Here is a 12782-nt window from a genome sequence, read left to right as displayed (position 1 = left end):
TTCAACCTTTTGGTTTTTGTTACTGCAAGTATCCAACATATCCCAACTTACGCTGGCATATGTTAAAGACCCATTCAGTGATCCCAGCGCAAGTGTAAAAAAATTAAAATTGTTTATAAATTGCTTAAAAGTGAAGGATAAATCATTCAAACTGTCATTTGGTATTTTGAAATGACAAATTTGGCAAAAAACGAAGAAAACAGCAGTATTGACGAAGTTGAAGCCCCATTCAAATACATGTAGCTAATTTAGATACTGTCAGTATCTAAATTACAGATTCGTGTAAAATGTCTTATTTTGTCTTAAATACACGGCTTTCGGCTGAACCACTCGCAGGCTATGTTAGCACATCTATGACAATGAAAAAGGTACCAAAATCTGAATTTTGATGATTTTTACGATCGTGCGGATGAGCAAATCACTGAATGGGCCTTTAAAGCGAGCGTCAATCACGCATTACATTAATCCACGATGTTACAGGTTGAACAAGTTTAGTTTTGGGCTGTTAGTATTCTATTGCCGTAGAAAAGATTTGTAAACTTGGGTATATTCCATTATCTGTTTTTATAGACGCGCTTTTCTTTTTATAATAACACACACAGGATTGTAGATTTAAGTGCACATATATATAGTTTTGCTTAGAATTCTTTAAATACAACGTTTGTCTCTAATTGACAAATACAATAATGTTCTTGTATAGTTAATATTATGTTGAAATGTTTTGTATATTTTATATATCGAGAGGATTGATTTAATCCCATGAGAACTACCTGCCGGTTGGCCAAAATGAAGTTTTCATTATCAATTGGACCAATCAGCAACATTGTTAGAATAATTTCACCACACAAAAAAATTGGGGTAAATTATTTTGCAAAGCTCCATTCTGATTGGTTATTTAAGTGAAGATATCATGTAATTGACCAATCAGAGGCAATGTTAGATCGGCAGGTAGTGCTAAGGGGGTTAATGAAACAGTTGAAATATTTTACAATGGTACAATACTGACGTTAAGAGAAGTTGAAGTTTTGATAAACAGATCAGAGATACATAATAAGATCTTTTAAATGATGTGAATTTTGTTAATGCACAAGTTACCGTCGTTTTACACACGTATAGTTAGCTTATATCAATGCAGCAAATTAAGAATACAGTAGGCATTTGTTATCATGTTGGGTAATACAAGTATCTAGTCGGGTTCTGACATTGGAACTGGTTACTCTATTATATCCTATAGTAGTGTAGATGGCATTGTTACTATCCACTAATCACCACCACTGCTGCTCCATTGTAGAAGTGTGATGTTGACTATAATCATGTAGTTCAACAAAACGATCTCCACTTATTTGTTTCATTTCACTTAGTTTCCATCGTACCATACATACATTGTTGTGTTCATGTTTTAACAACATTATATTATCACCTTATGAAGGTGAACACAGTTTGCAGTTTATCCCATATTGCATGTATTACCACAACACGTGGTTAATATGATATAATGAGACAGCAATAAGCATCCCATATATTTGCATCCACCGATTTTTAAGACTTTGCATAAAGGAAGAAAAATATACAATCTCCAACATTTTTTGAATACATAGCAAATTAAATTCGGCCATCAACCATACTAGCTTCTGCAACTTCATACATGGCGTAACATTCCACTTTATGACCGTGTGTCCAGTGGTACATTTGGCATTCCTCGCTGCAGTATCGACTCAACCTACACCGTGAACAAAGACGAAATTTCCTGCCTTCTACTCTTTCGTTTTGTCACAACTTGACTCGAACACCATCTAATCATTTTTACATACGGAAGTCGAAGCATAACGGTGCTCCGTCTGGTGCCTGAACTTCTGTTAGCATTTCCCCATGATCCACCGTAAACTCGAGAACTCTGCCTTAAATTCTCCCCTAATCTGGCTATCATTTCAGCCATTTGGGATCCCGATTCACCAATGAAAGACTGCGTCTGTATTATGGTCCGCCAGTAATTCCCTGTAATTTTCATGACTTGGTAATCACGGAGGGTCATACGTACTGCACTACCACCAAACTCCCCCAGAATATCTAGAATCCGTACGCAAGCTTCGGCTACGATCACATTTCGTGTACGTCCAAGTAAATCCACGACAACTCGGATTAATCCGGAATCACCGCAGACTACCATGTCTTCGCGACATCTTGATCCATGCAAACAATTGTACACTATACTAAGTGTAGCTACTAGTACACTTCCTAAGCTTTCCGTTGGTACCTTGATAGATTTGGTAGCTGAGTCCAGGCTCCCTCTCCTATTTATCACCTTATCTCCATCGGCTGTATAGATGGCAGAGGTTGCCTGGGCGGTGATCTTCTGTAACTCCTTCATGGTACTCATGAGAATGTTACTTAGAGCCGGAAACAACTGTTCACTATGTCTGATCAAACGTTGCAGGGCAGGGTAGTAAAGACATATCGACCAAAGTATACGAAGCACATTGTGCATCTTACGGCTGATGAACACCTCTGGAGAAAACGCATCCGCGCAGAGATATCCAACACAATGTTCCAAAAGTGTCTCCGCCAACCTTTGTACAATACGGCAATATACAGAGTGCTCAACAATACCCAGTTCATCCAAGCCATCCAGGAGTTGTTCCAAGTGATATTGATCATCACCGTCCGGTCGCCGTAAATGGCGAGCAAAGTTTCGCACATGGGTTTCAACATCCCCATTTTGTAAAGCGTTCACAACTTTTTCAATTCCTGGTTGAAGTGGCTGACGAGGAAGATGGGAGATGGAAGCTCTACGAGGTTTTTGAGGGGGTGATGGTTGAAGAGGTTCTGGCTCAATACCCTCTTCGGCTTCATTAAAGTCAACCGCGTCCGTGCCATCTTCCTTGCGCTTAAATTTGTCTAGTCCTGCCCCCATTCTTTGGGGGTGAAACCCTGCGAGCGCCTCTTTGTTCTTTTTGGTAGTATGCCCCAAGCCAGAAAGTCAAACTCTTGCATTCCACAACGTATCATACTGAAGCTGGTTGGTGGTGTGCTTACTCACCACCGTGCGTTGCGTGTACTGACTAAGCTGTCGTCGTGCCGTGACACATCCTACGTCGTTGCCTTACTTCTTAACATACAGCAGCTTATCATGCTGCATATTTACGATTTAGGGTCACCCCTTGTCACATCTTAACATCATTCACAAAGAGTATATTAAAGCACATGCACTCGCAATGCGTGCATTCACGCGTTGCCTTGTCACTGTGAGTCCCACGAGGTTTTATATTCCGATCGCTCCGCCCGCTAGGTATGAGGCAATATCATAATTTTATATTTCTTGCACTGTAAAAGAGCCCACGCTGACTTTTTATGATGTATGTGGGAACTCGCTCAATAAATATTCACGCATGGGTAGAACTCCCAATAAACACTAGTGGCATGTAAAAACCTCTGGCAACTCTCGGTCGACAGTTATTTTCTATGCTGATAGTTGCAGTGTACGGAGCCTCTGAACAGCTGAATCACTATCCGAGACCCAGTAATGGGTTATTACAACGGCGGCCGTATAATGACGCGAGCTAAGCGAAACCGTGCAGCCGGCTATCATACGAGGTAGTGCAGGTCTTGATAAAATCACACTAGTGCTAGTCAACTGACTTCACATCGGGAAACTAATTTACCCCTGCTCAAGTTGCTTCGTTGTGTTCAATGAAGCCAATGTACGTAGTAAGTCCCGTTGCAAATACAAGTCAATGGGGGTTGCATAGGTGACCCGTCAGACACACTGCACCTGCATAGGAAGAGTTGAAAAGGAAAAGAGAGATAATTTCGTTAGTAACGCTGACTTCTATATAGCATGGCTCAGTACGACAAGTGCGAGTTTGAAATATCTTTTATCAGACATATGTACCTGGAATGAGCTGTTCTCATCATAGGGGTTACATGTACGAAATGAATATCTTCTCCTAAACCTGACCCTATAATATGTGAGATATGAACGGAGGAAAATCAATAGAGCAATTAGCAGGCAAATTAATATAGCATGCACTAGCTAGCAGGAAACATAACGAGCTACAGAGTGTAGTTAATTTTTAATGTAAATATCACATTGTCTCCCTCTGGTAGGGTGCAATACATAATACATTCTACCGATGCTATATAGTTAAGTTCATTATAAAACATACAACACCTATAATAATAGGAACAATATAGAATTGTACCTCGTAGTAGGTTATTAATCAGATAATGCTTTCGAGCAAGTCAAAATACGGAGTTGAATTGATGTCAAGACATGCAGAAAAAAACGACATTTCAAAGCTTCGTAAGAGACAATGCGGTGACAGACATGATAACGCAGGCATTGATATATGGAATCAGGAAGGTTATTGAAGAAAAATAGTTCAACTTTCAACGCATAGAAACTGAACATGTGAATACACAAGTCATGTGTGTATCTTGATGAATTAGATTTAAGTTTGATTTGAACTAATATATAACGGCAGGAGAGCGCGAGAAACAAAAACAAACACACAAGATAGGGGTATCGATGGATAGGATTGCAATGTACGACAGATGACAAACATGGTGTTAAAATTGTCGAAGTAAAAGCTCCACTCTCTTCGCTTTAAGGTGGTACTACACCCCCTAATAAATTTTGTGACTATTTTTGCATTTTTTTTCAAAAAATAACTATACACACTGGTAACAAAAGTTATGTATATCATAGGGGCAAGAAATCCAATTACTTCACTGAAATTTCAGTGATTCAAGACATGTGGTTCATTATATATGTTAAGAAATGAGGTACATTCTAACGGCACCTCTTTTCCTATCATAAATATCGTACCGCTTGTCTTGAGTCACTGTAGTAACTGGATTCCTTGCCCCTATAATATACATAACTTTTGTTACTAGTGTGTTATTATTTTTTGAGAAAAATGTACAAAGGGATGTAGTACCGCCTTAACTACCTCGGATCTTAGAGAGTCTTCGTTGACGTAATTGTAGAGATCTTGATATAATAATTGACATTAATTGCGGTTTTTACTTTCTATCAATAAATATAAAAGTAATACTTAAATAATATATCTATAAAAGCTAACTAGCGGAAAATGAAATGGGATCACGTGACCTCGTAAAATTACTGACGTAATTGGGTCGCATCATAATCTAACACAGAAAATATATGTAACAAAGTAATATTAAAGAAATTGTGTCATTAAGAAAAAATGTGTATTCTAAACTGGAAAGTACGTTGTTTTTAGTTGATACAATTTGCTGCTGTAGGGAACTTGAAGGTCGAAAATGCGTAACGATTTTTTTTCTATTTGGTACAACGCAGCCTCAAGATAAAATAACATTGACCCAACAACGAAACCCGTTTTATTTTACATGTGTCCACGGGCTGTTGGGTGTTCTATATAATAAATTGAAAATAATTTCAATTTTATGCATCCCGCTTGGTTGAATCTTATCATTTTATTTTAAAATATAATTATACGTTTGCAGTATACCGAAGTAGATGATAATTGCATTAATCAAATATTTGACAGATGTAAAAAGGAATATAGTAAGGAATTATTATCTTTACAAAATTAAATCCTAATTGAAAATAGCACCTTTGAAAAGGGGTGGTAGTCAAGAAGTTGGTGTGCATCATTCGCTTTCAACGGTTTATGCGGATTCAATTAAGGTATTAAAGGAGTTTACTATTGACTTGGAAATTTCTCCTCAATCGTCATATAAAAACAAAAGAGAGATGCCACCGCGGAATTGAAGTCGCCTACCATGCATGCAAATGATTAGAATTCTCATGACAATCCAGATTTGTTTGCGCTATTACCATTAAAGATGAGTTCATACATGAATCGCCAACTATAAGCGACTGGTTTGTCTTGCTATATACTGATGTGTATCATTACCTTTGATTCAAGTAGAAAAGATAAAACTCATTGGTTAATTATCAATTACTCATACCTATAGCGACTTGACTATGGATTGTACTTACTACTTAGGAACATGGAACTAGCAGAGATTGAACGAGCGATGGGGGCTTAGTTTGGGTAGACAATTGCCTGAATATTGCAATAATGGTTATATTACAATTGGTTAAATATTGCAATATGTTAAATAGGTACATATTAAACAATAATGAAGATTATTGTCTTACTCTCTCATGTCAATCAATATTGTTTTGCTTGATGTTTTTCTTGTAACATTATGCACAACACAAAGACAACGGACTGCAGCTTTCATTGATCTATTGTGTTCAATTTGAGTGCTGACATATTGGAAAATGTTGGCAATCAATATTCATGAAGTCATGCAATCGACACCTATTATACAAGTGACTTTTTATTATTAGTATGTGCAGGCGGCTGACACTGGAAAATTTGCATATCCAAATGACCCGTCTCCTCCGCAGCCAATTTGGTTCCGCTCCATCGAAATCAAGCTGGTCACGGAGGAGACTACCCTCCTTTGTGTTTGTTCATTTGTGTATGGAGAGCCCTTTTGGAGTCCGGAATGACTTAGGCTACGCTCTCAGCTAGAGTCCGACGCTGCATTGCACTAGAAATACCTTTTCTGTGAAATCGCTATAGAGCCAACCGGGAGCACGTATTCGTTTTGAAAATATAGCATTAAAATTAGTATCACCCTTGTGGCCCCCTGCAGTGGAAAACCTTAATTCTTTCATTAAAAGGAAATGAAAATTTAAAAAAACACGGATCTACCTGTGCACCAATCAAATTGGCGCAGCAATTTGTCTCAAATATGAATGAATTTTAAGAAACATACGGGGTATGATGAACATTGACCTGACGCCATGATAGTAGGATCTATTGGTCGTTTTATATACAATGTATATACCGTATTGTCATAATACCAATATTTGTCATTATATATAATGAGTAATATTTAGCAACGTAAATGTGCAGTTCATATGCACAAACGAATACTGATCTTTATGATATTCAGGTTTTGTACATCACATATAACATGTCACATAGGAGGTCATACGTGTTGACCTTCATCTATTGTATTTGTTCATCTGTGTATGGAGAGGATTAGCGCCATTAAACGCCATTAAAACTCCATCAGTATTAGGGCGTAGTTCAGTGAACTCACCGGATGCGGCTATTCCAAGTACTTTGATAATACAGATAATATGTATTAATGGGTCGAGGCGATTGCATTGAAAAACTTAATAAATTATTCATAACAGTTACGTAATCAATCGATAGTGCGGACACTTTTCATTTGCAAACCACCAAAATTCGTGATCTTTTATCGTTGGAAAAGAAACCACGTGAATAGAGTGCCCTCTCAAGAATATCAACTCTCTGGTATGTGTTTGTATTCATACAATTTGGGCGTATCGAGCTGTATCATTAACGTGTTCATTAATCTTATTCAAATTAGCTATCCACACAAACCACTTTCGGGCCCCCTTGGAATTATAGAATGGCTGTGCGGACACCAAATTGAGGCAACCTAAGTACACCCCTGGGCTGTGTAATAACAATGGTACCACTTTCTCAAGTGGTGCGCTTACACTTTGTTGTGGTCATTTGATACTCGCCTGCTGTGTAAAGGTGTTAATATGCTGTCGGGTCAGTTACTAATTTAATGGCGGAACTTTGCTCGAAACAATAGTTAGCACTGTTATAATAACATGTCGGCAAATCAATTCGACATCAAAGGAACAACGCGTTACGTAATCTATATGTCTCCATGTTTATACAAGCTCCGTGCACAACGATAGTAAATCGCCTTGTTTTTAAATTCCCATTGTCTTGGTTTAAATCTTTAGTTTTGCATAATAATAATTGTTACTCATATTGTTATGATCTAAATGTGACAGGCAGGTCCTATTGTGAACGATGGAATAAAAAACAAAAAAATTTGCTAAAAATGAGCTGAGATGCAAAACATTTAAACTGGTTCAATATTCCAAATTCTTAGGGCAAAGTGAACTACGGCAGAGGATACTAGATATTAATAATTATTATGTAAATAAAATATCGTTAGAGTTCATAAATCACATGGGGATATTTCCATTTAAGATTATATCAAAAAACTACCTGTTATTATTGGTTGTTTTTTCCAAGTGGATACTACCATGACTACCTATACTCTCAAAGGTTATTATGAATAGAGTATACAAGAGAAGTAATATGATTTTTTCTAATATCTGACGCTTCACTAAAGCAACACTTCAATACGGTTATTATTTCAATCTACCCTCGCTCTGTTACCGAGATTTAAGCGGGAAAACATGCATGATGACATGTATTTTCTAGCGATTCCGTAGCTGTCTGCATGTAATCTTCTTTATTGCGTATTTGCGATTAATCAGATCTAACCCTTCAACGGTTCTACCCTCGATCCCAAGCAAAAACACAGTATATCTTGCGTTAAATACCAGTAGATACTTTCTCTTGTTTTACGAGCAGTAAGAAAGTAAAAAGGCCATATTTGCACTGTCATTTCCTTATAGATACTGCACCGTATTCTTAAGTATTGAGGCAATATGACATTTGTTATGTTAGGACAAGGTCGCTTAAATGAACTACTTCACGAGAGATCCCTATGTTTGAAGCACATATTGTGTGCATTTTATGAAAAACATCGGTCGTGTTTTTATTTACTATAAGCCGCAAACTGAATAAAATAAAAACTGAGGTGATAGCGCCCTCAATGGTCACTCTTTCCATAGACTTATATGTAAAGCTTTTTACAAGAACAAAAAACGCTCACAAATTAAAACTGAGCGCTTTGTTTTTCATAAAAATTGCACATTACATGTATGTGTATAAAACAAATAGGTATGCCACGCAATAGTTCGCATTTGTGACATTGTCCTTTAAAAGATAAAATAATTTATGCGCGTTACATTACAAAATGTCCGCTTTAATTGTACTTCGGGAATAGACTGACTCCAAACACCTTAAAATAATTTATGTGCGTCACATTACAAAATGTCCGCTTTAATTGAACTTCGGGAATAGACTGGCTCCAAACACCTCAAAATACTTCATGTGCATTAAATTACAAAATGTCTGCTTTAATTGTACTTCGGGAATAGACTGGCTCCAAACACCTTAAAATAATTTATGTGCGTCACATAACAAAATGTCCGCTTTAATTGAACTTCGGGAATAGACTGGCTCCAAACACCTTAAAATACTTCATGTGCATTACATTACAAAATGTCTGCTTTAATTGTACTTCGGGAATAGACTGGCTCCAAACACCTTAAAATAATTTATGTGCGTCACATAACAAAATGTCCGCTTTAATTGAACTTCGGGAATAGACTGGCTCCAAACACCTCAAAATACTTCATGTGCGTTACATTACAAAATGTCCGCTTTAATTGTACTTCGGGAATAGACTGGCTCCAAACACCTTAAAATACTTCATGTGCGTTACATTACAAAATGTCCGCTTTAATTGAACTTCGGGAATAGACTGGCTCCAAACACCTTAAAATAATTTATGTGCGTCACATAACAAAATGTCCGCTTTAATTGAACTTCGGGAATAGACTGGCTCCAAACACCTCAAAATACTTCATGTGCGGTACATTACAAAATGTCCGCTTTAATTGTACTTCGGGAATAGACTGGCTCCAAACACCTTAAAATACTTCATGTGCGTTACATTACAAAATGTCCGCTTTAATTGAACTTCGGGAATAGACTGGCTCCAAACACCTTAATATACTTCATGTGCATTACATTACAAAATGTCTGCTTTAATTGTACTTCGGGAATAGACTGGCTCCAAACACCTTAAAATAATTTATGTGCGTCACATTACAAAATGTCCGCTTTAATTGAACTTCGGGAATAGACTGGCTCCAAACACCTCAAAATACTTCATGTGCGTTACATTACAAAATGTCCGCTTTAATTGTACATCGGGAATAGACTGTCTGCAAACACCTTCCGGCATTCTCATTCTTAGATAATGCATTTTTACTTGGATGTCAAGGGTTAAATAAATGACCTCCTTTTTACTGGTCTCCATCATCGTATTATCCAACCGTATCTAAAAATTTACGAGGCGACATAAGATGTATTATCGTTTTCATTGTAAATAATAGACTACTGCATGTATTAGTTACTGCACTTAGCACTAGGATGCAACATATTCCGTTTTGTATACGACCTGGTACCAATTTGCCCTCAAGTAGATTTCGTCTGTGTTTTCTTATTATCAGGTCCCGTTTGAGTATTAGTACTGTGTCTGGCATAGTAAGATCGTCGTTATAAAATTTTAATCATGCAACGAATATGGTAAGAATCAAACTGTTAAAAACCTCAAACATGTTATATAAGAATAAAACTATAGTATACAAATATTGAATGTTTATGAGTACAATGAGGTTAAATATGATCTGTTCCGTTGAATGAAACAGTTCATATTTCACAAATGAAAATATTTTTCCATTGAACGAATAAAAACATTTTATTTGTTTTATGGCTCATATATAAATTCCTTTTCTTCCACTTAATTATATAAATCACCAGGAAATTAAAAAATATATAAACTATATTTATTATAGAAGTGGTCACCGCTCGCTATACGCACGCGTATGTCTTTTCAGCGCCATCAGTAGTCAAGGGGCGGTCTACATGTCTTAGGTACTTTGTCCTGAAGAAGTCAGAGCTACTCCTGACGAAAGCTTGACAGTTCTAAACTTGTCCGACGGCGAACCCGCTAAAAACCCACTAATAGAACTATAGTTTTTCATCCTACTTTTACAATTCAAGAAACATTAATTTTAAAACTTCAAGCATACACAACATAATGAAAAATGCTAGAATTTCATTCAGAAGCACACTTTTTGTTACAGGTCATGGTTCTTTGTATGCAGGACCGACGGCTCAACGTCTCTTAGGAAAGGGAAGGGGTTGTACCATCCACTTAAAGTTTTCCATCCGGCATATTTTACGCTAAGCCTTGCATTTACACCCAAATGACTTACGGTAATCGTAGAGTCATTCTTTGTGCACATATTAGTGATACACATTTTATCACTCCACCCTTACTTGGTTGGCAGTTAGGTTACAATTAGGTTAGGTTATGATGTCCTTTCATATCCGGTGATTATTGCATGTTTGTGGAATTTTTAGCTGAAAATATTTAGAGGGCTCGCTTATATTGTGACGTCATAGCACCATATCTGTACCTAATTTGATATCACTGAATATATCAGAGAATTGGATCGATTTTGACCATATTTGTTGGTAGAGATATGAGGTATAAGTTTTAAAATATTGGACGAAAGTAGTCGAGACCAATATTTTAGAATTCATAGCGAGACCAATAAAATAGTAGGCGTAAATCATCCACTTTATCGTTATTATGTTTTGGATCAATATTTTCACATACTTAGATTCATGAAAACATAATAATGGTATTAAATATAGCAGTGTATGGTGTTTGATATAAAAACAATTCAGGGAGGTTACAAATCCCTACGTAGGTTGTGTTACCAAAATGGTTCCGAACGAGCATCAAAAAGGACGGATTACGTTCATGGTTCAATTACCAAAGTCCTATCAGAAGAGCGGAAGTTTGAATTCAATCGCTAGATGCTAACCGATTAAATTGACATTTTAATTTCAATTAGAAGGCAGTATAATGATATTATAAACAGCTTTTTATACTTTACACGCGATTACTCGAAAGCTGTAGTGCAATTCGAACCTCGCATTAACCATTCAGTTATGTGTGTGGTTCGCAAAGCATTTAAACGGTATTAAAAGAAATGCTGGAAAGTTTAAGCTTGGGTGGTTTATGTATGCACTCCCAGTCCCAGAACTCTAATTTGATGAGTTCGGTAATCAGTACCCTTGTGTTAATCCTGATGAAAAGATACACAACCAGATTCCACATAGCCGGCCAGATTCCTTCTTGTGTATCCATGATACTTTGTATATTATGTGAACCAAATGTCTATGTCTATATATATAATAATGATCTGAATTGGTCGCTTCTGGAGTTGGAGTTGGAGTTTTATGCTCCAGCAGTTCATTATGATGATAATAAAGTTAATCAAGCAATACGAATCACTTTTTGTAATGTTTTACACCTCTGAACATACTGAACCTTCAAATAAAAAGCCCTCCCACCAATTCCTGAAACTCCTCTGAGCGAAAACTAAAAAAAGAAAAAGAAAAAAAAAAGATTTTTATTGAGCACAGTAATAGGTTGGGGTGACGTGCGGATAGGCGATCGGTAGCCAACAGTTTGTAGTCCATGAGGTACTTGACAGGTATGTAGGGTATTATGTGTACCGCAAAGTAGGTGAACGATGCAACTGACTGTGTTCAGGTGAATCCTCCTTGATACGCTTACGTAATTGCTATTACCTGCGAAATTCCATAAAATACTCAGTTTGAAAATATTTTGACATGTTTCTCACGTTCGAAACAGGAACATGGTTTGTAGCATAACTCAAGCAAGTTCATTAGAGCCTCCTTTTTCCCTACTACGATGTGCTCATATTAATGAGAAAAGGAAATGCCATTGCACGTGCGTGTACATTTACGTAATTAATGCAGGTGCAGTCTGTTACTCTGAGTAATTTTATCATAATAAAATGTGCAGTAATTAATGATTGATATACCGGTAGATGTTTCGCATATAAAGGGTTAATGTCGAACTTTGTTTTACTAGTGTATGATGGCTCCGTAGAAAGGCTGAGTGAAGGTTTCCTTGTGTATATATTGTTATCCCATAGGGTGCTTAAGTATGTTGATTCGCTCAATCTAAGAGGGAACTGGCAA

At 36.9% G+C, this 12782-nt stretch overlaps 1 protein-coding gene across 1 annotated transcript in view; it reads right to left on the bottom strand.

The window, feature by feature from the left end:
- Positions 1-213: 213 nt before the first annotated feature.
- Positions 214-12782, bottom strand: part of LOC140148904 (uncharacterized) — a 67640-nt gene continuing 55071 nt past the window's right edge. The window contains 2 exon segments of the mRNA XM_072171002.1: positions 214-1771; positions 1773-3769. Coding sequence (XP_072027103.1) covers positions 1603-1771; positions 1773-2911 — 1308 coding nt within the window. The 5' untranslated portion in view covers positions 2912-3769 and the 3' untranslated portion in view covers positions 214-1602.

Source organism: Amphiura filiformis, chromosome 3 (genome assembly GCF_039555335.1).
Source record: "Amphiura filiformis chromosome 3, Afil_fr2py, whole genome shotgun sequence".
Classification (NCBI taxonomy): domain Eukaryota; kingdom Metazoa; phylum Echinodermata; class Ophiuroidea; order Amphilepidida; family Amphiuridae; genus Amphiura; species Amphiura filiformis.
Note: the sequence above shows the minus strand (reverse complement) of the source record. Positions and strands in the feature narration are given on the sequence as shown.